Raw genomic sequence first — 25,995 nt, forward strand, 5'->3', positions numbered from 1 at the left:
TCTGTTTATTACATTCTAGCAATAGTATCTGGTGGCCTACTGGGTCATTCTGCCATCATTGTGTCATTCCACATGTGATTAAGGAAAAATAACAAAGAAAGAGCCAACACTAAAGCATTTGGCTATCTCTTGAGAAACTGGAAGGTTTGGCATCCTGTGTTTGCATCCGCACACAGCCCCAACCTGCTGCAGTTGGGTGGCAGCCACCTCACCAGGCTGGGCATTTCCATCTGTCGGCCAAGGTCCCTGTGCCCCATGGTTTTCTTATATCCAGGGAGAGGTCCCCTTGCAATAAATCATGTCACAGTGCTGCTGTCTTCTTTAACACCTGGACTATTACCAGTATGACCTTAAAGACTGAACTTTGCCAAATGAGTTTCAATCCAGTGATTGCCTTTAAACATGAGACTGGGGTTTCAGAACACTCAGAACCCAAACAAGTCAATTTTAATGAAATCTCAGAAAAACAAATTTGGAATGTGCTAGTAATTGTGAAAGTGGAAACCCAATCTACTATATTGAATTCTCTGAAATGAAAGGAGTAATCAATCCGAAACAGTGGTTAACACAGCCATTTTTAAAAACGAAATTCAATTATTTCATGTTAGAAGCAGAGAGATATATAATCCATCAAAAAAATGGAAAGAGAAATTCCAGATTGATCACATCCCGGGGGAACTTGGAACTAGTTCTGTCCTAACTCCCTATGGGAGGTTAAGACATAGATTACTCTATTAAAAAAAGTCTGGGGACATGGATAATTTGACAAGGAGTCAGTGGGTATAAAACTCTAGAAGACCCCAGTGTACTCATGGGCCTCATCCCTTCATATTCTACCTAGATATCAATGGCCCCTGCCTATCTAGAAGCATATGATGCCTGCTGTCAACTGAGAAAGCCCAATTAGCATGCAGGGCAGGTGCTTTAAGAATTACCTCAATGGGCCCTGGCTGATTGGCTCACTGATAGAGCGTCGGCCTGGCGTGCAGGAGTCCCGGGTTCGATTCCTGGCCAGGGCACACAGGAGAAGCGCCCATCTGCTTCTCCCCCTCTACTCCTCTCCTTCCTCTCTGTATCTCTCTTCCCCTCCCACAGCCAAGGATCCATTGGAGCAAAGTTGGCCTGGGCGCTGAGGACGGCTCTGTGGCCTCTGCCTCAGGCACTAGAATGGCTCTGGTTGCAACAGAGCGATGCCCTAGATGGGCAGAGCATCGCCCCCTGGTGGGCGTGCTGGGTGGATCCCGGTTGGGCGCATGCGGGAGTCTGTCTGACTGCCTCCCTGTTTCCAACTTCAGAAAAAATACCAAAAAAAAAAAAAAAATACAAAAAAAAAAAGGAAGAATTACCTCAATGGCTACAGGCTTCCTGTCATCACTGGCATGAACAGGAATGATTAAGGTGTTCTCTGTTCTCTGTCTCTGTCTCCAGGAATGTGTGCTTTTGCAGCATTTCAATGCATGGTTGTTGGAAATACGAAGCAGACAGAAAGGCAGCAAAGTGGGCAAAAACCAGCCACAGTAGGAGCCAATGAATGCAGTACGCAGAAGCTGCAGCAGCTTGGTAAAGCCAAAGGATACTTTTCCTTCAAGTGTGCTCTTGCCTTTGCAAACTTCTGTCAGCTTCCCTTCGCTCTGCTCCAGAAATGCTACAAGAAGATGGAGCTAATGCAGCTGCTGCCGCTGACTGCTATTTCCTATGTAGACAGTCTCAAATCTGGGATTCTTAAAAATATTTTTAGGGAGTTGGGAGTAGAAAACTTGTGCAGATGGCATGAGCTTCAATCAGCACAAGTAGATGGGGAGACTCCAGGGGGCACAAGTAGTTTCCAGATGGGCACCGAGGCTAGACCACTGTTTCTGTGCCCAAGGAAAAGGGCTTACACCTCTCCGTGGTAGAAACACTCTCTGAACCTCTGTAATCACCTCACTCTCTCTCATCCTTCATCACTTCTTTTGCAGAAGAAAATAGTACTCAGATCATTCGAGTATGAAAACAAACTTACTGTTGTGCAAAACGCCAGTGGGCACACTATAATCACATACTCCACTCTCATTTAAATGTGTAAATGGCCCCCAAAAATGTCAGACTTTTGTTGGTAAGCTACTTCTAGTTCTTATCATATTCTGTTTTATTTACAGTCCAATCCGCAAGTGAATCTTGGTTTTCTTGGTCAAAAAGAAAGTAAAGTCTCTCTATCTTTTCAAGGTTTATGTCAAACTGTCAGTTAAATACTATCTTCCCTGAATCTAATAATATATATTTGCTTCAAATCAATGGATGCCTTATGAGCATCAACAAAATATTCACTCATGTTTTATCCCTTGCATGGGTTGTAATCTGAGTTAGATTTTCCTAGATCAGGTCTTTTGAAATAGACTGGTCATTTCATGGCTATGTGGTTTGGAGCAATGTCCATAGAGTTTTATTGCCAAACTGCACTTTAAATAGAAAGGCCCTCTCACTTATTCTAGGAGAGATTCTACTTTACACTTCTTCTGTGGGGTTGCAGTAATGGAGGCATGCAGAATGGTTCCAGACTACACACATTGCTAGTAGTATGCAAATTTCTAGTCGAGACTTGGGGTGGTGAACAAACACACATTATAGTGCATAGATGATGTGTTGTAGAATTACACATCTGAAGTCTGTTGTGCACCTGAAATACATGTAATTTTTTGAACCAGTATCACCCCAAGAAATTGAATAGAAAAGAAAATATTTTAAAAATAAAAAATAAAAATAAAATGAGCTAACAAAAAAATGAGAGAGAGAGAGAGAGAAATGCTGAGTTGAGAGGGCAAATTTGCCATGAAGAAAGAAAAGGGACCACACTGATTGAAGCAGATGAGGGGAGCAAGCCTCGCAGAGGAATGTGAACAGGTGCAGAAAGGGTACATGAAGAAAGAATTGGAGTAGCTCATCTGAGATGCCCCACTGTCACGAGTCCCCCATTGCACTCCTCTCCAGTTTTCATGATTTCTGTTCTCCAATATTTAAAAAAATCCATTAAGTTTTGATTCTTTTCATTGTGTCTCCTTACCGTCCAGAGCCATAATCTAAAAAGAACATAATTAAAGCTTAAGGCGCTTACTGCAGCAAGAGGGAGTATTAACCAGTGCTCCGTGTAGCTCTATAATTTTTATTGTTGTCCTCCTGAATACAAATAAACAAACAAACAAATAAAACATGCTGGTTATATTGCTCAGGGAAAGAAGACATGTAATTCAAGTGCAAATTAGGGGCCTGTTGGAAGGGGTTATCCAAACACCATTTATTCCCACCCCCCAGAGGTAATTCTTATTTTCTATGATTAGAAATAATGCACACAGGTATGTGTGTGCATATACATACACACAAAACATAGATACACACACATTTACAAATTACCAAAACTTCTATTTATAGGCTTTGAAAAAAACCTCTCTAGTATACAGCACTCTGCCTACACATAAAGATTTTTAAAACCATCACCTAAAGTGTCAAGTCCTTCTGTTTTAATTTTGCAGTTGCAGCCCAAAGGAAGACAGTGATGCATTGGTGCAGCGGCCACCGAGCAGATGGAAGATCACTGGTACCAAGCGCTGTGAGTGCCGGAACAGGAAGGAACAAAGTGGAAAACTCATGTTGGTCCCAGATTTTGCTTCCAGGCTGACTCAGTCATTATTTCGTCTCAAGCACTGTTTCAAAGTTGGAAATCATTTCCTCTTCCTCGGTTCTTTATTACTAACAGTAAAAATCAGGAAGAACAGTCCCAGACCCACAGTCATTTATCTTTTACTGTAATTTGCATTTACAAGTGATCGGCAACTAAAAAAATTTATAGTTTCCTTGGAAAATATTTAAACATTTTTCTTCAGTAGATAAAAATGCATATTTTCTTTTGTTCTTTATGCAAATAACTTTGTATACAGAATCTGTCCCATTCTCTTTTTAATAACAAGGTAAGAAATACACATTTACAAAGCAATTTAATAAAAAGTCTTTGAAGTGGTAGTTACGAGAGTTCAGCAACAAAACTGCCTAAACAAAGCATGCCAAATACATCCTAAATCTGCTCAGACCATAGCAAACCTATTCAACGAAGCAAAATAATTTTTGACCAGCATGGCAAAAGTGATTTTGTTGCCACTTAAGATCTTTGTGGACAATAAGTAATTAACTGTAGCTGCTTGTTAATGTGTTCTGCTCTAAACAGATTCTTGCTGGATGGACTGTTGGCAGGAAGAAAGAAGGGAGGCTTTTGAATGTACTAATTATTCTATTTGTTTAGATTTATGATAAAAAATATTACTTTGTACAGACTTTTTGAGGGACAGCAAATATATACAAAAAGTTGTCTAAAAAGTGTGTTTACCTTTCAAAGCAGATTTACTGTCACCAGGCCCAATTAGTAATAAGAGAATCATTTTTAATGGATACTCATTATTTTGCTCTAGCACATTTTGATATTTATTCATAAAGATGTTTACTTACTCTGAATTATATTTTTACCAACCATCTGAATATGACACTCTTCTATTCTGATAAAAATTAACCCCATTCATTTGTAAAAATAATAAGGCAATATGTGATTACTCAATAAATAGAGAAAGATGAAGTTATTCTTTGTTCAACTGGTATTTAATCAAGAGAAAATGATTGTTTATGTCTGGTGGTTAAGATAACATCCTCCCATAATACTGTTTACAATGGACAAATTAACTGTCTTAAGCTCCTTTTGAAGGTTTATTAGTGTTTTTTGTAAATATTTTCAAAACATAAAATTTTAAGTGATATTTTACTTTATACTAGTTTTAAATGACAAAATATGTAAGGATTTGCCTCAAATATAAACACTGTGCAAAGCACTATAACCTAAGAAAATTGAAGAATATTATAACCTAAAGTTTTCTTAGAGAAAAATGTCTGGGATTACAAATCATTACATTCATCTTTGAAAGTTATAAAATTTTCCAGAGTTGAGTTCATGAAACTTTAAAAGTTTAGGCAGCATTATATTTTTGTCAGAAATCCTATCATAAGATGAAATAGTTTTAATTTTGAAAGTACCTAAAAGTCTTTCTTAACATAAGGTTCTACAGCTAAATGAAAATTTTAATTTAAATAGGTAGAAGTTCACTTTACAAGCTTTGCTTCAAAATTCCTTGGGCCACAAGTGGGATCAGCATTGTGAATTCAAAATAATGTGGATAGACACACAATTGATTAATAGATATTGTCTGAAAAGCAAACGTGTTCTGTAGTTTTGTTCTTTAAGCTAGAGATGTTGTAAATATATGAAGCTTACAAAGGAGTTAGAAATGACTTGTAAGAGAGAAATATACCCTGGCCAGTTAGCTCAGTCATTTAGAGCGTTTTCCGAAAAGACAAAGTTGCAGGTTCAATCCTTAGTCAGGGCACACATAAGAAGTAATCAATGAATGCATGAATGAGTAGAACAACAAATGAATGCTTCCCTTTCTCCTCCCTTTTCTCTCCCCTTCCCTCTCTAATACATACACACACACACACACACACACACACACACACACACACACATTATATATATATATATATATATATATATATAAAATTAAGCCCTGGTCAGATAGCTCAGTTGGTGGGTTGCTGATTCAATCCCTGATCAGAGCACACGCAGGAACAGATTGATGTTCCTATTTCTTTGTCTCTCTCTCTCCCTGCCTTTCTCTTTTTTTTAAAAGAGAGAGAGAGAGAAAAATAGTATCAGCAGTGTTTGTTCATTCACTCATCAGTGCCATGAGTTGCAAACTATTGTTTCAGTTTAATAGCTCAGGCTTGAAACACCATCTAGAAAATAGCTCAAAATAGCTGTTCCCAAAAGCTGCAAGGTTCAATTATTTTCTTGATTTTAGACAGATTCAGACATCTATGCATTTCTGGGTCATGAGCAAAATGGCTTGCTTTTAGGGATACACAAAAAGAAAATTAATGTAGTCTCTTTTCATTTTGAATGTTATACCCCATTCTTAAAAAGATCCTCAAACATTTGATGCCTTTCTTAATAAAGTGACATATAAAAAATTTGTTTATGATAAATGCAAATGAATGACTATGAATATAAATGTGTATGCTTTGTTTTAGAGACTCTTATCTACCTTAAAACTGTTTTGGTAATACAAGGTTTGGTGTTCCATGCACACTCAGCCATGTATATTATACATCATTGCTTAAAACAGAAATACAGTTTTTTATACCCTAAGTTTAATTAATCAGAAAATCTTAAATGTCTTCTATAATTGTAAGAGCCTACTTTTGTGTAGACCTAATAGCCTTTCCATCTAAGTCACATTTTGCAAAGACACATTAGACACCTTTGACAAAGGTCCATAGAAATTTCTGGGTATCACATAAAATTAAAGAACACCTTTGTTTATCCCAGCCTCTATTTCTTATTTTTTTCAATGAATTGGTGCTAAGTGGTAGAGTGCTCATTAATTTGTTAGATAAAATAAGGCAAAGACTTGGTGTGATTTAGTGTACCAAACCGGCATTAGTATTTCTAAAAATGAAGTAAACTTATGCACAAGGGTTGGAGATTCATGATACTAAAAATATTCTTGGGAGTAAGCAGCGGCCTTAATATTCCCACAGATGAAATAAGAAAAATCACACTTCTGGCATGCCTGTACTCACTCATACCACTTTAGTCATTGAGCTACAATCACTTTTATTACTTCATTTCTGATTCTGAAAAAAAAAATCACACAAAAAAATAAAATGCATCAACATAGACATGGGATTGTCCAGGAAATGACGCCAGAAGTTCTCTTTGCTGCCCCCAAATCAGGCAGCTGAAGAGACAGTGAAGGGATGTAGAGTTGCCACGCCAAAATATGCCTTTTGGCATACCGGTTATTTTAAGCTGGTTATTTTTGAGATACCAGACTTAGGAACAAACCAGCACGTGCTTCTAACTGCCTCAAAGGAGTTCAGATGGAGGGCCTGCTCCAGGAAGGGAGACTCTGTCACAAATGACTACAGCGTGCTGTATATAAACGAAGTGTGGCAGGGGAACCTAGCAAGGTCCCTTCGATTCTCTGTGTCCTGTTGTTAAAGATGGCCCAGCAAACTTTTATTTATGGAACATTTGCTTTCCATCTCCATGTGAATTACCCCCATCCTTTGAAGTCCCAAACCACTACCCAGCTCCTCTTCTTAGCTCAAGATTGCATAAAACCCTTAACAGCCTCATCTGTCCTGGGGTCTCATATTCTTATGAAGCCACCATATATACGTAATAAAGTTGGCAATTTCTTTCCATTAATCTGTTCCATGTTAATTTGATTATTAGTGCAGCCAGAAGAGCTTCTAAGCGTAGGAGAAAAGTTACTTTGCTGCCCCTACAATGGATTATGCTCTCGACAAGGGGATGGGCTGACCCCGAATTCAACACTCCTTGAGATCCGGTAACCCCACACAGGGGCTGGTGGCTGGGATTTTCTAGCACTTTTAAACTGTTGGCAGATAAGCCTGCACTGCTTGGAGCTTCATTCTCCAGAGTTTATTCCCCCTGAACAAGTCTCTTTCTATACTTGTCCAATAAAGAGGAAAAGCAAACAGGACACCTCTCTCCCTGAAGCACTACCCCCTGCGGGCCCCTGGACATGGCTCCAGCAGCGCAGGCACTGAGTGCTGCAGGCTCTGCTGTGGAGTTCCAGCCCACACTTAATGGCTACCTGCTCCTTCACCCTGAAGCCTTTGCTCAGCCTGTACACTGGATGCATACTGGATTAAAAACCAATTCATCTGCTTTTTAAGCATGAGTTTTTAAAATCAATTAGATAGAGATCTAGACCTATGTCGTAGGCGGTATTATAATTTTATATGGAAAATAATAATTTTCATAAAAGTGTATTTTAAATGTCCCGTTGAAGGTTAGTCTGGGCAAATGAGAAAAGATTGCAATATGACAGAATAGAAATTCAACTGTTTGATAGTTATCTGGGTGTTTCCAGTATTAGAAGTTCCCTAGTACTGTCAGTAGTTAATGCAAAGAGAAGCAGAGGATGTAAAAAGGTCCTCATGAATGGCTAAAAAGCTAATGTAGGAAAAACTCAATGCAATGTTCTTGTATTAATCTCAGGGTCCTGGTGGGGGATTTAAATAAATATTTCCTTTGGAACATAGAGAATTCAAGTATATTATTCACCCTGAATCATAATTCTTGTTCTGCAATAAATTATATGACTAACACACCCAATAATTTTATACCTTATATGCATCATTCTGAAGATATTTCCAAGCCATAATTATAAATAAGCTTAATTAGCTCACAAGGAAGCATCACAGAGATAATGCAGTTATTCTTTATGTAACTGTTTGAAGGACAGTTATGAATCTTTTGCCATTTTTGTTTCAATAAAGACCTGACATATCAAGCTAAGAATAATCTAGAACCGAGCAAGATAAATGATACTCTATTTTAACACTCATTATTTTTTTAGAAGATGAACAATAATTACAGATCAGTTCTGCCCATTTTACTATTTTCAGTGCACTTTCCTCTTTGAAAACTAAAAGTCCTCATCAATATTCCATAAGCAAATGAATGGGTGGCCTTAGATGTGTGGCTCAGTGGATAGAGTATTGTCTCCTGTGATGAGGTTTCGGGTTAGACCCCCCAGTCAGAGAACATATAAAAAGCTACCAATGAGCCTGACATGTGCTGGCATAGAGGATAGAGCGTTGACCTGGAATACTGAGGTTGCTCGAAACCCCAGGCTTGCCCCGTCAAGGCACATATGGGAAGCAACTACACTGAATTGATGCTTCTTGCTTCTCCTCATTTCTCTCCCTTCTCTCTCTAAAAATAATAAATAAAAACATCTAAAAAAAAGAAGCTATAAATGAGTGCACAACTAATGGAATAACTGAGTGGAGCAACAGGTTAATGCCTCTCTCTCTCTCCCTTTCTCACTGTCTCAAATCAATGGGGGGAAAATTAAAATGAATGGAATTAAATCAGAAATTTAAAATTATATGTATTTTCCAATTACCACAACAGAAGAAATTGAAATAGATTTTGTGGTTAGTTAACATACAATCTTTGGCAATGAAGAGTTGAAGACATAAGGCCAGTTCCTAAACCCACATGAGATGGATGCTGTCAAGGTTATGGCAGGCCACCCTGCTAGGGACGGCAATGACAAGGACCTGCAATTCACCCTCACGGTCAAGCTAGCACCAGAAGGTCGGGCAAAACTTTGGTCATAGGGGTTAATGTAAGTAAATGATTAGAAATCTAAAGCTTTCTCAAATTCCTATGCTGTTTCATAGACTTGTCCTTAACCACTATCTCATGTTACTTAACAATAATTTTCACTTAAATTTAATTCATCTCTCCACCCCTCCATGTAGACAGTCTGATTCAACCCCTACTCAGCACTCCTTAGCAAGATTTTAGTAACATCAATGTAATCTTGCCTTTTCCTATTTAAAATCTTTCATTGGTTCCCAAGTACCTTCCCGATAAATCTCAAACACTTTAACATAATGTTATGAATTGAATGCTTGCGTACCCTCAAATTCATATGCAGAAATCCTAACCCCCAATCTGATTGTACCTAACCCCCAACCTGTAAGTGGGACATTTGGGAGGTGGCTAGGCCATGAGAGTAGAGCCCACAAAAAAGGGATTAGTGCTCTTATAAAAGAGCCCCCTGAGAGCTTTCTAGTCCTTGCAGCCATGTGAGGACACAGAAGAACGGCCCTCTATCAACCAGGAAGCAGGCTCTCTCGCTCCAGACAACAGATCTGCCAGCGCCTTGATCTAACACTCCTCAGCCTGTATTACGATGAGAAATAAATATTTGTTGTTGAGGCCACCTAGTCCTTTATATCATTTCTGTTATAGCAGCCCAAAGGGACTAAAACACATAATAAGAAGTTTAACATCTTGCCCCTGCTTACCTGTGTAAAGCTTGCTGTCTACAAATACAATACATAGCTACTTTCTAATGCTTTCTTCATGACTTGGTTCACATGCCCTCACACTTGCTTTCTCATCTTTTGTGGAAGCCAATCCAACATGTACATGCATTTGGGGAATTTGAGTTCATTCTTTTTTTTTTAAGACTTTATTTTGAGAGTGACATTAGAGAAATGGCACCATGAGGGGGGCTCCCAATAACTCGCCTTGAAATTTCAACAAATCCAACAACTAGAGACAGAAAAACAATCCCAGGAGCACCTGAAATACGCATACACCAAACAAAGGTCTGTGATTTAAGAGAACTCGGAGGAGAGATTTGATAGTCTTTAGGGCCTCTTGCTCTGCAGGTAGTAACTGGGGACAACTTTCTGCCAGCCAATACAGGTTAAAAAAACACATTCCTATGGAACAGACCTCAGAAAACAATGCAGAAGTTAGGCAGGCTAGGCTGTAGGCTTCCTAACAAGGGAGAAGCCTGCAGAGAGCAGTCCCACAGAGCGCTAAGGCAAATTTAACCAGACATACCCGGGGAACCTTAGAAAGGAGCCTGACCAGAAGTCAGCTCACCCCACTGTCTTCTTAAGCTGGTGGCTCTGGTCAGCAGAGCTTTCATACCCAGGGCTGTGCTTTAAAAGGACCTGGAGGAGGGACTTGGCAGCTTTTAAGACCTCTTGTTCTTCAGGCAGTGACTGGGACATCTTCCTGCCAGCCCATACAGGTTTCAAAGTGCAAAAAGCCTGGGGAGAGTGGTCCTGTGGAGAGCTGAGGTATACTAGACATGCCTTGAAGCTCATAGAAAGACACCTGAGGAGGAATTGGCTCCCAGCCCCTCCTGAGTATGCTGGCGGCTCTGGTTGGCTAAGCCTTACCCAGAACCCTGCATTGAGTGGGGATAGAGGGGAGATTTGGCAGCTCTTAGAGCCTCTTGCTCTCCAGGCAGTGGATGAGGCAACTTCATAGCTGGGTCCCAGGCTGCTGGTTCAGGAAGGAGAGACTTGGGGAGAGACTCCAGAAAAATGGACTCTCTCATTATTGGAGCCTACAAATGCTAACAAGCCCTGACTACCAATGGAACTGAGGCCTAGTTCATGTCATCACCATAGTGACACACCAACTGCAAATCTCTACCTAAGAGTGCCCCAGAGGCAGAACCTGAGATACAGTGCCACCGGCCAAAAACAGAGAGGAAGAAAAAGGAAGAAGATAACCTCTCAAAATCAGGAAATATCCACAGTCTTTATAACTGTTTCTATTTTTTTTTCATTTTTTATCTTTTCATTTCTTCCACCTTTGTCCTTTTATCCTCTCCAGTTTATGCTTTTCATTTTCAACTTCATTATCCATTGGTGTTACATTTTCCATTCCTTTTATTCTATGAGGGTTACATTCCAAAAACCTTAACTCTCTCATTTTTTTTCCTTTTCTCCTTTTTTTTCCTCCCTCTTTTTTGGTTTCTTCTATTCTCTTTCACTTATCCTCTCATTTGATCCTCATCACAAACAAATTATTTTATTTTGGATTCAATTTTTTTTCTTTATGGCATTTTGTGTGCTCTTTACTATGCTTTTAATCTCATTAGCATTCCCCCCAACTCCAGCTCTCCATTCCAACTAAAGCTTCAAATTCAAGAAGCAAACAGAACACCAAGTTATCTTAACCCTAACAAACTTACTCCAAGGCACATCATAATGAAATTGGCATAAACCAATGACAAAGAAAAAATGCTCAAGGCAGCCAGGGAAAAGAAGAATACAACATATAAAGAAAGGCCCATTAGATTATCAACAGATTTCTCAGCAGAAACTCTACAATCTAGAAGAGAGTGGACCCCAATATTTAAAGTTCTGAAAGAGAGGAACTTCAAGCCAAGAATATTATACCCATCAAAGCTACCCTTCAAATACAAAGGAGAAATAAAAACATTCACACATACAGAAAAGATGAGGGAATTTATCACCAGAAAACCCCCACTTCAGGAAATACTAAATGGGATTTTCCAACCACATAAAAAGAACAAAACAAAAGAGAATGGAAAAAAAAAAGAAGACATAACACTTCTTAATGTATATGCACAAAACCAAGAAGCACCAAAATATGTAAGACAGCTACTGACTGACCTAAAAACAAAAATACAATCATACTTGGAGACCTCAATACACCACCGATGGCTCTAGATCGTTCATCCAAACAGAAAATCAATAAGGAAATACTAGACTTAAACGAAACACTAGAACAATTGGATGTGATAGACATCCACAGGACATTTCATCCCAAAGTGCCAGAGTACACATTTTTCTCTAGTGTACAAGGAACATTCTAGAAACTGACCATATGTTGGGCCACAAAAATAACATCAACAAATTCAGAAAGATTGAGATTATACTAAGCATATTTTCTGATCATAAAGCCATGAAATTAAAATTCAACTGCAAAACAGAGGTAAAGAAACCCACAAAAATGTGGAAACTAAACAACATTCTTTTAAAAAATGAGTGGGTCAAAGAAGAAATAAAAGCAGAGATCAAAAGTTACATGCAGACAAATGAAAATAACAATACAACATATCAGAATCTCTGGGATGCAGCAAAAGCAGTAATAACAGGAAAGTTCATATCACTGCAGATCTATATAAACAAACAAGAGAGAGTCCAAGTAAACCACTTAACTTGACACCTTAAGGAACTAAAAAAAGAAGAACAAAAGCAACTCAAAACCAGCAGAAGAAAAGAAATAATAAAAACCACAGCAGAAATAAATGAAATAGAAAGTGGAAAAATAGAAAAAATTAATAAAACAAATAGCTGGTTTTTTGAAGAGATCAACAAAATTGACAAACCCTTGGCAAGACTCACTAAGGAAAAATGAGAAAAGACTCAAATAAACAAAATCCAAACTGAAAGAGGAGAAATCACCACAGATATAGTAGATAAACAAAGTATTGTAGAATACTATGAAAAACTATATGCCACCAAATTTAACAATCTAGAAGAAATAGATAAATTCCTAGAACAATACAATCTTCCTAGACTGAATAATGATGAAGCAGAAAGCCAAAAACAGATGCATAAACAAGGAGGAAATAGAAACAACTATCAAAAACCTCCCCAAAAATAAACGTCCAGGACAAGACGGCTATACTAGTGAATTCTATCAAACATTCAAAGAAGACTTAGTTCCTATTCTACTCAAACTCTTCCAAAAAATTGAAGAAGAAGCAATATTTCCAAAGACATTTTATGAGGCCAACGTAACCCTCATACCAAAACCTGGCAAGGACAACACAAAAAAAGAATACTACAGGCCAATATCTCTAATGAATACAGATGCTAAAATCCTAAACAAAATACTAGCAAATTGAATACAACAACACATTAAAAAAGTAATACATCGGCCTGACCTGTGGTGGCGCAGTGGATATTGCGTCAACCTGGAAATGCTGAGGTCGCCAGTTCGAAACCCTGGGCTTGCCTGGTCAAGGCACATATGGGAGTTGATGCTTCCAGCTCCTCCCCCACTTTTCTCTCTCTGTCTCTTCTCTCTCTCTCTCTCTCTCCCTCTCCTCTTTTAAAATGAAAAAAAAAAAAAGTAATAAATCATGATCAAGTGGGATTTATCCCAGAATCACAAGGATGGTTCAACATACATAAAATGGTTAATACCATATCAAAAAAACAAAAAACAAAAATGACATAATCCTACCGATAGATGCAGAAAAGGTATTTGGTAAAATACAACACAATTTTATGTTAAAAACACTCAACAAAATGGGTATAGAAAAAAAAATCTCAACATAATAAAGGCTATTTATGATAAAAGATCAGCTATCATCATATTAAATGGCATAAAACTGAGGACTTTTCCCCTAAAATCAGGAACAAGACAAGGTTGTCCACTCTCTCCACTCTTAAGTAACATAGTGCTGGAAGTTCTAGCCAGAGAAATCACACAAGAGAAAGAAATAAAAGGCATTGTTATTGGAAAAGAAGAAGTAAAAGTTTCACTTTTTGCAGATAATATAATCCTATACATCAAAAACCCCAAAGACTCCACAAAAAGATTACTAGAAACAATAAACCAATACAGTAAGGTCGCAGGATACAAAATTAATATAAAAAAGTCCATTACCTTCCTATATGCCAACATAAAACATCAGACTACAAGCTCAAAAAAACAATGCCCTTCATAGTTGCAACAAAAAAAATAAAATACCTAGGAATAAACATAACAAAGAATGTAAGGGACCTATATAATGAAAACTACAAATCATTTTTAAGAGAAATAGAAAAAGATACAATGAAATAAAAAAATATTCCTTGTTCCTGGATAGGAAGAATAAATATAGTCAAAATGACTATATTACCCAAAGAGATATACAAATGTAATGCAATTCCCATCAAAATTCCAATGACATTATTTAAAGAAATGGAACAAAAAATCATCAGGTTTATATGGAACTATAAAAAACCCCGAATAGCCAGAGCAATCTTAAGGAAAAAGAACGAAGCTGGGGGCATTACAATACCTGACTTCAAACTATATTATAGAGCCATGACAATCAAACAGCATGGCATTGGCAGAAAAATAGACACTCAGAACAATGGAACAGAATAGAAAGCCCAGAAATTAAACCACATATATATAGTCAAATAATTTTCGATAAAGGGGCTAACAGCACACAATGGAGAAAAGAAAGCCTCTTCAATAAATGGTGCTGGGAAAACTGGAAAGCCACATGCAAAAGAATGAAACTCGACTACAGTTTGTCCCCTTGTACTAAAATTAATTCAAAATGGATCAAAGACCTAAATATAAGACCTGAAACAGTAAATTATATAGAAAAAAGCATAGGTGCTGAACACAAGCACCTTGGTTATAAAGAGCAGTTTATGAATTTGACTCCAAAGGCAAGGGAAGTGAAGGCAAAGATAAATGAATGGGACTACATCAGACTAAGAAGATCAAGTGAAACTGACAACAAAACAAACAGACAACCAACTAAATGGGAGATGATATTTTCAAACAACAGCTCAGATAAGAGCCTAATATCCAAAATATACAAAGAACTCACGAAACTCAATAACAAACACACAATCTAATAAAAAAAATAGGAAGAGAACATGAACATACACTTCTCCCAGGAAGTAATACAAATGGTCAACAGATATATGAAAAGATGCTCATCTTCATTAGCTATTAGAGAAATGCAAATCAAAACTACAATGACATATCACCTCACACCTGTTAGATTAGCTATTATCAACAAGACAGGTAATAAGTGTTGGAGAGGCTGTGGAGGAAAAGGAACACTTATCCACTGTTGGTGGGAATGTAAAGTAGTACAACCATTATGGAAGAAAGTATGGTGGTTCCTCAAAAAAATTAAAAACAGAACTACCATATGACCCAGCAATCCCTCTACTGGGTATATATCCCCATAACTCAAAAATATTAATACGTAAAGATACATGCAACCCCGTGTTCATTGCAGCATTGTTCACAGTGGCCAAGACATGGAAACAACCAAAAAGCCTTTCAATAGATGACTGGATAAAGAAGATGTGGTACATATATACTATGGAATACTACTCAGCCATAAGAAATGATGACATCGGATCATTTACAACAACGTGGATGGACCTTGATAACATTATATTGAGTGAAATAAGTAAATCAGAAAAAACTAAGAACTGTTTGATTCCATACATAGGTGCAACAGGAAAAAGAGACTCAAAGACATGGACCAGAGGGGGGGGGGGCGCGGGTGGGCACAAAGAAAACCCAGATAGAAGGTGACGGAAGACAATTTGACTTTGGGTGGGTGACGGGTATCAACCTAATCAAATGTCAAAAGAACCTGGAGATTTTCTCTCAACATATGTACCCCGATTGATCAATGTCACCCCATTAAAATAAAAAAAATTTCAAAAAAGAAATAGGATCAATTTAAATAAAAAAAAACGGACAGAGAGAGAGTGAAAGAGAAGGATAGATAGGGACAGACAGACAGGAACGAAGAGAGATGAGAAGCATGAACCATCAGTTTTTCGTTATGACACCTTAGTTGTTCACTGATTGCTTTCTTATATGTGCCTTGACCGTGGACTTTCAGCAGACGTAGTAACCCCTTGCTCCAGCCAGTGACCTTGGGTCCAAGCTGGTGAGCTTTTTTTTGCTCAAGCTGGCGACCTCGGGGTCTCGAACCTGGGTCCTCGGCATCCCAGTCCGATGCTCTATCCACTGTGCCACCGCCTGGTCAGGCAAAATAGGATCAATTTAATGAGCTTTTTGTAACCATATATTTTTTCCAGGACAGGGTGAAATATATATGTGTTTCTATTATACACACTACAATAAAATGTTTTATTTATTTAAAAAAAAAGACTTTATTCATTTTAGGGGGGGAGGGAGATAGAGAGAAGTGGGGAGGAACAGGAAGCATCAACTCCCATATGTGCCTTGACCGGCAAGCCCAGGGTTTCGAAGCAGTGACCTCAGTGTTCCAGGTCGACACTTTATCCACTGTGCCACCACAGGTCAGGCCTGACATTTATTCTTGAGTCAAATAATGAGCTCCTTCAGGACAAATCTTAGTATTGCCTTTGCATAGCTTTCTGATTCGGCAACCACATACTAAAGCCTCTGCAAGTTTAACATCCTCTAAAATAAAAATGTTTCATTAAGAAATATGTGCACCAGCTTTTAACATTCCTAATAAATATAGTAACAGAGCTATTCAGTACCAGGTGGTACTTCTTCTTTGGAAAAATGTCATGAATCTGCATTATCACATTCTTAGATGTAAGCGTTCTCTTCCATGAGCTCACCAAGCAAGACGGTGCCCAGAAAGGTTAACTCAGCAATATTCTTTGTTTTCATTCCTCTGTTTCTGTGAAATGGGACGATAGGTTGTATTACTGTCCTATCTTTTTATTCATTATTGTTATTGTCAGGTCTCTAAGACACACGAGCAGTAGGATTTTCTTTATCTGAGAATATTCTGATGTATTTTTTATACTGCAAACAAACCATGCACATTCTGCCCTCTGCCCACATGAGAAATTATGGACTCTGCCTTTTTCTTTGTAAAACAATCATCAAAGCATCCATACTCTTTTTTAGATTAAGCATTTGATAGTGATTTCTTTCCTTTCAAATGCATTACCTAGCGAGGGAGTGCAATACAATATTACAACATACATAATAACGTGTGTGCAGTGTTGCATTTAGCAATCACTAACTTTTACAATAAATATATGCACAAGTTGTAAAAAAAAAAAAAAGATGCAGACACAGAAAACATAGACTAGAACAGAAGACCAAAAAGAGTTTTTTCCTATGCACTCAGGAGAAATAAGGTCGATCCCTGGTTTTTAGCTACATTTATCACATAGTAGTGGCCATTACTGATTGCACCTTCCTCAGGTAAGAGCTATAGGACCAATATAGATGGTGCAACAATCACTGGATACACCTTCAGTTTTTAATTTGGTACCAGTATTACAAATCCATGAGACATGCTGGTAAGCAACTCAATTCAATCTAAAAATTTTCAGGACATTCATACCCTCAAAACCACTAAGTAAACCAACCTGGTGCTCTCACTCCTTACAACTGCAATGTGGTCGCAGTCCACATACAGTGCATCATCTGAGAGACACTGGTCAAGCTCCCAATTTCTGAGTCAGTTTGGATCAGAAAGCTACACTTATAGGATCCATAAGCCCTATTTTTAAATCTTTCCCTCTTCAGGTCATTCAGGTGCTTTTTAAACAAGGCAAAAAAAAATTACACTTAATAATACTTTGTAGAAACACATTTATTATCCCAAAAGAGGAAAGATGAGGCTCCAAATAGTCCATATGAGTGTTGAAAAGCAAATACTTGATTCAGTGTGTTAGAAAAGAATTTGGGGTTGATCTCTGTAAAGTGCAGACCTGTTAAATTCTCAACACCATCACACAGGAGAATAAGATGATCAAGCTGAGCTTCATGAAAATCAGTAATTCTCAGCAAATACTGACTGCTCTGGCCCTCTCTGTTCCATAAGCACCACTGAGGCTGTGAGTGCTCTGTGCCTGAAAACATAAGGGCAGCCCGCAGCCAGTGGATACATGCACTGCTCATCCATGCATGCATCCCCACAGTCATGGGCTTCACTGAGGGCTGCTCCAGCAAGGCGGAATCGTGAAGGGAATTTGACTACCCGGAAGTCTTGGAAGCCCTGATGCTCCCAACGTCATTGCAGAAAGTGGCACAGAATTGATTGTTTTATGACACCTCACTCTTTAATACCTACAAATCAGAAGTTGCCATGGTTCTTACTTCGCTAAATGGTTACATGTCCACATGATCAGAGAAAATACAAGTAGAAAGTCTCACATAAATCAACACTCAGGTCAATAATGGCATTTGCTTACTGTTGGGTCCCTGCTTGTTCAACAGGAAGTACAGCTGATTTCAAAACATCTGCATATCTTCATGGGAAGAATATTAAAAAGAGAAAACAAAGGAAACAACAACAATAAAAACTTCAATTGGAACAATTCTTTAGCTGGGGTACAAGGTCCTACAATCCCTCCATTATCTGTTCTCCTGCAGAGCCAGAAAAAATACTATCACCAATTTAAGAGAATAACAGACTTTGTTGCATAATGAATTAGTGCCAAAACAGTAAATATGCCATTGTCTTGTTTTTGCTTTTGTTTAGTGAAAGTGAGATACAAAGTTTAGACATGGCAAAAGTGAGGACTTGAATAGGAACACCTGCCAAGCGGTTTCAGTCTCACTGGGATACAATTTATTTTAAGAACTACTGCTACAACTAGGGCAAAATAATTCTGATTCCTGATATGGACCATGGAAGCATCTAAAGGAAAAGTAGACATAGTTGTTCACGCTTTTGCTCATAATGAGTGATAAAAAGTAAAATGCTTATTCCCAGAAGATAAGAGAGATCTGTCCCAGTGTCCAGCACAGAGTAGCCTCTCTCTACCCGTGTGGCTCCTTTCTTTTTTTTACCTCAATCCAGAAAAAGTATTTTCCTTTAACAGGAAGCAATAGTATTCAAAACACAATTTTAAGGGCCAGAATAAACAAACTTTGCAGAGACATTTCAGATGTAGGCTTTTGTTTCCAGAATTAGTGGTGGTGCCAGGAAATGACTGATGGGACATTAGATCCCCAATAACCTTCCTGGAGCCCCAGAACTCCATCTAAATTCTCAAATAAGGCAGTCCTCTTGTGGGCACATCTAGCTTCAAAACAAGTCCCCTTCCAGCTAAACTGAAACCTGAAAGCTACTTTCATGATATCTGGGTGCTGACACTGACCAAAATCATTACAAAATCAAAGTGCCATTTATTTTTCCATATATATTAGAGGAAGCCAAGTCAAGTAAAAAAGACTAAACTTTAGGGGCTGGGCAGGCCTAAGGTTGAGCACCAGCCCCTTTACCCATTAATGGGAGTCCCTAGAAAAAATATTAAACCTAAATCTGGAATTGCCCTCATGTTAAATGTCACTGAGGTCACCCCATGAACCTGGGGATGCAAACCTCTCTAGGTGGATTTAAGGACTAAGTATAACAACGCCCACACAGCACCTGGCAGATTTTAGCACTGAGCCAGTACCCAGCAAATGGCTTCCTGTACCATCTCTCTGTGAAGGCAGAAAAAGAAAAACTTGGCCGAATATCAAAATTACAGCTATAATGATGACAGGGATTGTTTTGGAGGAGTGTTAATGCATCCCTGAGCAAAGGGATTTTCTATTTTACCAGTGATTAGGAAAATTTAGAGTCCTGTATGGAGATCACAGAGTTCTCAAAATCCATGTTCCCCTCTTTCAATCTCAGTGAGTACAATTCTGTGCAGAGTAAACACCTCTGCTTCCGTTCAGCTCCCTTTGTGTATGTTGCACCCTAGCTAAAGAGCTTCTCAGAGAAGAATAGTGTACCTACTCTGAGTTGCTATAACAACATAGTTGCCAAAATAGCAGGCACACTGCAGGAGTCAGGATAGCCTCTTATAGATATTGTACAACTGCTGCTGCTCGCACATCCTCTGCTGCCTATTGAGGGGCCTGGCTGGAGTGGCCAGGGACCACCAGAGTCACATACTAGTTCAGCAGATGGAGAGGGGTTTTGGAAACTGCTGGGCTTCTCACAGACACAGAATCCCACTGGCCTGTGCTTCCAAGCTTCTGAAGAGTCCTCTCACTAATGAGGGAACAAATGATGCCTTCCTACTACTTGCAGAACTGTGTGTGTAGTATTTTCTTCATGAAGTTTTCTTTCCCTAAATAATGAGTAGTTCAGGGAAGTAAAAAGAATGCTGCCCGGATCTTAAGAAGTATCAAACCTGTCACCTGGGAGAAAGTAGAAACTAAAACTTCAGATTGAAAGAGAATATACACATGGACAATGACCACACCATGGATTACAACAGAACTCTAAGCCCATGCTTAAAGCAAGCAGTCCAGGGAGCCAGAACATGAACATAATCTTGGTAGTAACTGACCCACAATGGGTAAGACTTGACTAATAATGATTGACAGCTTCCTTTTTTATTTTATTTTATTTTATTTTATTTTATTTTATTTATTTTATTTTTTTTGTCTCTGTGTCCAACTCAGGACCAACCACAGAAAGCCATACGTGTTCCTCCAACCAATCACAAGAGATGCTCTGTTGTAAGCAGCCACTTCTAGCTTCTCCACACCTACCACTGCCAATCAGAGCTTATGTGAAGCTTTATTTTTTAACTGAAAACCTTTCCTATTCCCCTTTTTCTGAGTCACTACCAAAGGCAGGTGATAGAGGCTAATTCCCTTGATAAGGCAAACTGAATAAAACAGCTCTTGTTTTTATTTGGGTGGTTTTTGCTTATTTCCATAAGATCTACCTGTTTGTTTTTTTCCACAGGGTGGGGCAAAAGTAGGTTTACAATTGTGAGTACGTGAAACATAGAGTTTACTCTTATAATATTATTTATTAATTATGGTATTATTTTCCATCCAAACAACTATAAACCTACTTTTGCCCCACCATGTATCTAGTGTACTAAAAAGATCATATTTTAAAATTTGCAATACTAAAGATAATGGAAACTTAAGCAATGCAATACCACCCTAACATCTGCATACAATATGCCCTCAGCAAACTCCCATACTCACAAACCAGTCTTCAACCCCTTCCCCTTCCACTTAATAGCTCCCTCCATAACAAAGAATTACAGCCAGAGAGTGCCCAACTATCCCAGTTTGCCCAGGACAGCCACATTTTTAGCACTGAAAGTCCTACACCTCAGGAAACCCCCCAGTCTTGGGCAGTACAGGACAGGTGGTCACCCTTCAAGACTCCTCAGTGAACATGCTGGCTTACAACTCAGTCACAGCAGGCGTAATTTGCTCTGCCAGGAATCTTCTCTTTCCACTGATAGGTTATCCACAAGGTGGGCTCCTCGCAATCTGCCAAGCCCCTCACTGCCCACTCCTAGAATTAACAACAACAGATGATGACTCCCTCCTCCATGCTGCCACACTACAGCCTGTGTATGTTTTTTGCACATATCACATGGGATAGCGATGGTTTGATAATGGCATTTAGATCCCCTTACACAACCAATTCCTGGAAGGCAGTGCTGTATTGTCTTACTCTTTGAGTCCCCTCACTGCCGTCACCGCACCAATCCCATGTTTGTTTCATGAGTAAATAACTTTGTGGGTGATTACTTGACTTAGCTATTTATTTATTTTAAAACAATTATATTTATTTATTATAAAATTATTGAATAGTAACAAATAAATTATTTGTCAATGAATTAAATTGGTCCTTACCAAGAAATGTGAAAAAGTTCCAGATTGAGAAAGCAATCAATGAACAACTAAGGTGCTGCAATGATCAGTTCATGCTTCTCATCTCTCTCCCTTCCTGTCTGTCTGTCTCTGTCTCTCACTAAAAAAATTAAAAAGTTGCAGGCTGAGTTGAAGGGACAGCCCATGTGTATGTATGTATATATGTATGTATTATGTATAGAAGTTGGGTGCTTTACAAGAAGTATATTCATTAATCCATTTCAATTATCCAGATTGTGTACCTCAATCTGGGTGGTGTTGTCCTGCGCATCGTCCAGCAGCAGTTCTGTGAAGCCTCTGGGTTCCGCAGCATCTTGGCCAAGGCTTGCTCGATTCGAGTCCACAGCCTTGAGGGAATCTGTGTTCCTTTTCCAACGGTGGCTGAATGCATGTGTGTCTACTTCTATCTCCTCTTCTGTTTGTGGGAAGGCCTGAGCAACTTGATATTGCCAGTCTGTTTGAAAATAAAAACAATAATGAATTACTACTTGTTAGGAATCATATACATGCTATCAACTTGAATAGAAAAAATAAAAACAGAAAACTAACTCATATGAGTGAAAAGTGTATAACTGTAATATTTTGAGTCAGTATGCATGCCCCAGAGTGGAATGCAATTTTAGGACATGTTGTAAGTTGTGACAATGGTTAATGCGCAAATCCGGCAGAGTCTCTAGAACAGATGTGCAGCCCTAAAGCAATGCATGTTTATTCCTTCCCTACCACCTTCCACACACACTTCATAAACATTCTCCAGTCATCCTGAGAAAGCAAGCTACAACCAAACAAAGGAATGAAAACCAAGTGATTCTCAGTCCGCTTGAAAATAAGTCAGACATTATTAACCTGTGAGTTTATATTCATTTTCATAAGTTATGCTGAACAGCAAGGAGACAACAATGTATTTGAATGGGTTAAATAATACACGGAATGATCTCAGTGTATACATGTGCTAACCTTATTGTAGCTCAAAAGTCAGACTTGGTTCATTGCTAACTCATTTTTTTTTAATTCATTTTAGAGAGAAGAGGGAGAGACAGAGAGAGAAAGAGAGAGGAGAGACAGAGAGAGAGAAGGGGGGAGGAACTGGAAGCATCAACTCCCATATGTGCCTTGACCAGGCAAGCCCAGGGTTTCGAACCGGTGACCTCAGCATTTCCAGGTCCACGCTTTATCCACTGCGCCACCACAGGTCAGGCCATTTGCTAACTCATTTAATAAGCAAAGCCCTCAGGAATCGTCACAAACATTCTTGTTCATGTACACTGTTTTTACCTTGCAATCCTGTCAGGGTGGTCAAGAATGACAGCGATAGGCACATAGAGAAACGGATGGGAAGGCAAGGAGATCAAATCACAAAGGTATTTTAAAACCATCTGCAGGGATTGGCCTGGCTGACCCAGCGCATCCTGACATTCCAGGAGGGAAAGTTAGATTGAATCATTACTCTTACTCTTTCATTTTGGTAGGTCAGCAGGGGAAGGTGAACCACAAGTATGAGAAATTCAGTTTCTGACTAAGAAGAACAGCCTTCTTCTACACAGCTATTATCAAAAGAGAGGAATAGACAGGCTTTATAACTGGTGGGATATGGGTTCAAAAGGAACTTAAGAGTGGTGATTTAATTATAGCTGTGATGTTCCCCTGAAGAAACCAAATGCATTTAATGTGGCTTATAACACCACTAAATCAGCTACTTAGAACTCTAATACTGAAGTAAGGCTCACTACTGATCACAGGCAAACGATCTAAAATATCTTCCTTTCAATTCAAAAAGGTGATAATTCTTCTAGAAAGACTATTTTTCAGTTTCACAATGAGCTTATATCATCTCCCACATCCTGATGCTTTGTGGATACAGCTTAGAGAAAAACACTGCCATAGTGTCTGCAATCTAGACCTTTATTTTTCATAGAATAATAGAATTTAAAAGAATCATGGAGATAATGGCCAAGAACTCCACAAAAACCACAAAAATGTAGCACTGTGCTAAATAAAATGTAGGACTGTGCTCAGTAAAAAAGAAAGTAGCTTGCATAGAATTATAAGGCTGAAAAGCAACCCCGGGTACATAAACGTTTGATCATAGTCCCCTTCCACCTTCCACAACAGGAAATGTCTCTTTTTTAACACTGTTGTTCCCACTGGCCACTGAACAGTGCTCAGTAAATGTTTGTTGAATGAATGAATGAATGAATGAGTGGATGGGTAAATATATTGTTGGACCAAGAATAACAGGACCAGGTAGAATTATAAAATAGAGGAAATGCTATACAAGGATGCAGGAGATGTTGAGTAGCATTTTTCCTGTTAGGTTTGCTGGATATGGGGTCTAGCATAATTTACAAAACTCTTTATGCTTTTGTTACCCTATATTTTAAATGGAAATGGAAGTATCTTACCTGCAGAAGCAGATAGCTTTTTTTTGAGGATGTGTCAGACTCTAAGACCTATGATTCTAAGCAAAGCTACATAAAGCATTTTTACTTCCTTTATTTATATATCCTGTCTTATTACCAAAAATATACGACGCAGCTTCCAACAAAAGTAAGCAATAAAAGTTTTACAATAACCAGATTAAGACCTCCTAGCACAACAAAATTTAGAGTTGTACATTTGCCTCGCAATAGAGGTGGTGGCTATCTGAATACCAATAGCTAGGGAGGAACAATTGAAAATCTATACAGGATCCTTGTTAGAATGTCGATCTGAATAAGACATGTAGGAAATGTAATGCAGTTAATGGGTTAAATGATCCTAAGTATAAAAGTCTCTATTTTTTTTAAATCACACAAAAGCAATGGCTTGAACCAAAAGACTTTTCCTCTGTAATGTAAGTTGGGAAAAATACAGTAAAAACTTCAAAGACAGACTTTATTAAAATCTTAAAAACAGAATTTCAAAGCAACTCGCTTTCTTTTAAATTAGTATTATTGTTGGATATTAATTGACTGATATTAACTTTACCACTATCTTTTCATATGTTTATAGCACAAGACAAATATAGTAGTTTCATGATGCCTGTCGGGCCAGTAACGTCCCACTAGCCCTTGCGGCCCTGGCCCCTAGGATGTGGATGAAATAACTAATGCTAGAGGAGCTGTCTGCAAAGCAATTCTACTTCTCAACTTCCTTGAGTCCCCTTCTCATTTTCTTATCCAAGAAAACAAGTGTAATAAAGCTTTGAAACTTAGGGACAATAAAGTTCATATTCCCCATTGTTGTTACTTAAACAAGGAGGCCATTAGACTGAGGTGATATCAAGACCTCAGCAGCCTTTGTAGTAAGCAGACCCAAAGCTAAGCCTTTAAATGTCTTAAGGTTAAGAAATCATAGCCTAAGGACAACCTTCACAAGCAGCCCACTCTGCTTTTCTGAATCAGGAAAATGCTTAAGCCTTAGCCAATCAAACAGTTTCCTTACTTTGCTTCTCCCTTGTTCTGTAAGGCTCTCCACCAGCTCCTGTCCTTGCAGCATTTCTAATCACTTCCTGTGTGGTGCTGTCCACTAGGAACTGCTTATTGCTCAGGTAAACTTAAAAAATTTAATATGCTGAAATTTATCTTTTAACACCACTTAAGTCTTTTAACTCCAACTTCAGTTGAAGTTTGGGACATTTCCTTAATGTGTCAAACATTTGTTTTTGCAGTGACCATTCAAACTTTATTAGCATGATTCCCGGGGAAGGTAAACTGAAGACAGGTGGACTTCCTGTATGAACAAGAGTCAATGCTATCTCAGAGGGGAGGGGGCAGAGTACTAAGGGGAGGGCACTAAAGGGTATAAAAAAGGACACAAGGGTGGGGCGTGAGGGAGTTATCTTCAGTGGGACACCTGAAAACATGTAAACACAATAAATTAAAATTAATAAAAATTAAAAAGAGTCTATGCTTACTTTGGCACTTAAAGGGGTGAGTCTGGACAGCTGTGGAGTTTTGGTGTTTTGTTTTTAGAATTTTTTAGCGGTGTTTTATAACTTTTTCTCCCTTGCTTCCTGTCACAGCACCTAGTACAGTCGTGGATTGTCTCCTCCCATCACAGATTGGCTTGCTCCTCCTAATATTTCTTACCTTAACCTTTGTAAACTGATCTAAATGGATCACTTCCTGGCTCTAATTGTATTTACAAAGAGTAAGCAAAGTCTCAAAAAGAATCTGAGAATTTTCTAGTGACAAAATTTGTGAGTTTTA

The 25,995-nt window shown here is 38.5% G+C and overlaps 1 protein-coding gene across 2 annotated transcripts in view; it reads right to left on the reverse strand.

Annotated features, from left to right (window-relative positions):
* The window catches only part of PLXDC2 (plexin domain containing 2), a 527,178-nt gene that overhangs the window by 291,822 nt on the left and 209,361 nt on the right, over window positions 1–25,995 (reverse strand). For both annotated transcript variants that reach the window (XM_066384654.1, XM_066384653.1), the window contains one exon: window positions 22,048–22,259. In XM_066384654.1, coding sequence (XP_066240751.1) covers window positions 22,048–22,259 — 212 coding nt within the window. The remainder of the gene's footprint in view (window positions 1–22,047; window positions 22,260–25,995) is intronic.

This window comes from Saccopteryx leptura, chromosome 5 (genome assembly GCF_036850995.1).
Source record: "Saccopteryx leptura isolate mSacLep1 chromosome 5, mSacLep1_pri_phased_curated, whole genome shotgun sequence".
In the NCBI taxonomy this organism is placed as follows: Eukaryota; Metazoa; Chordata; class Mammalia; order Chiroptera; family Emballonuridae; genus Saccopteryx; species Saccopteryx leptura.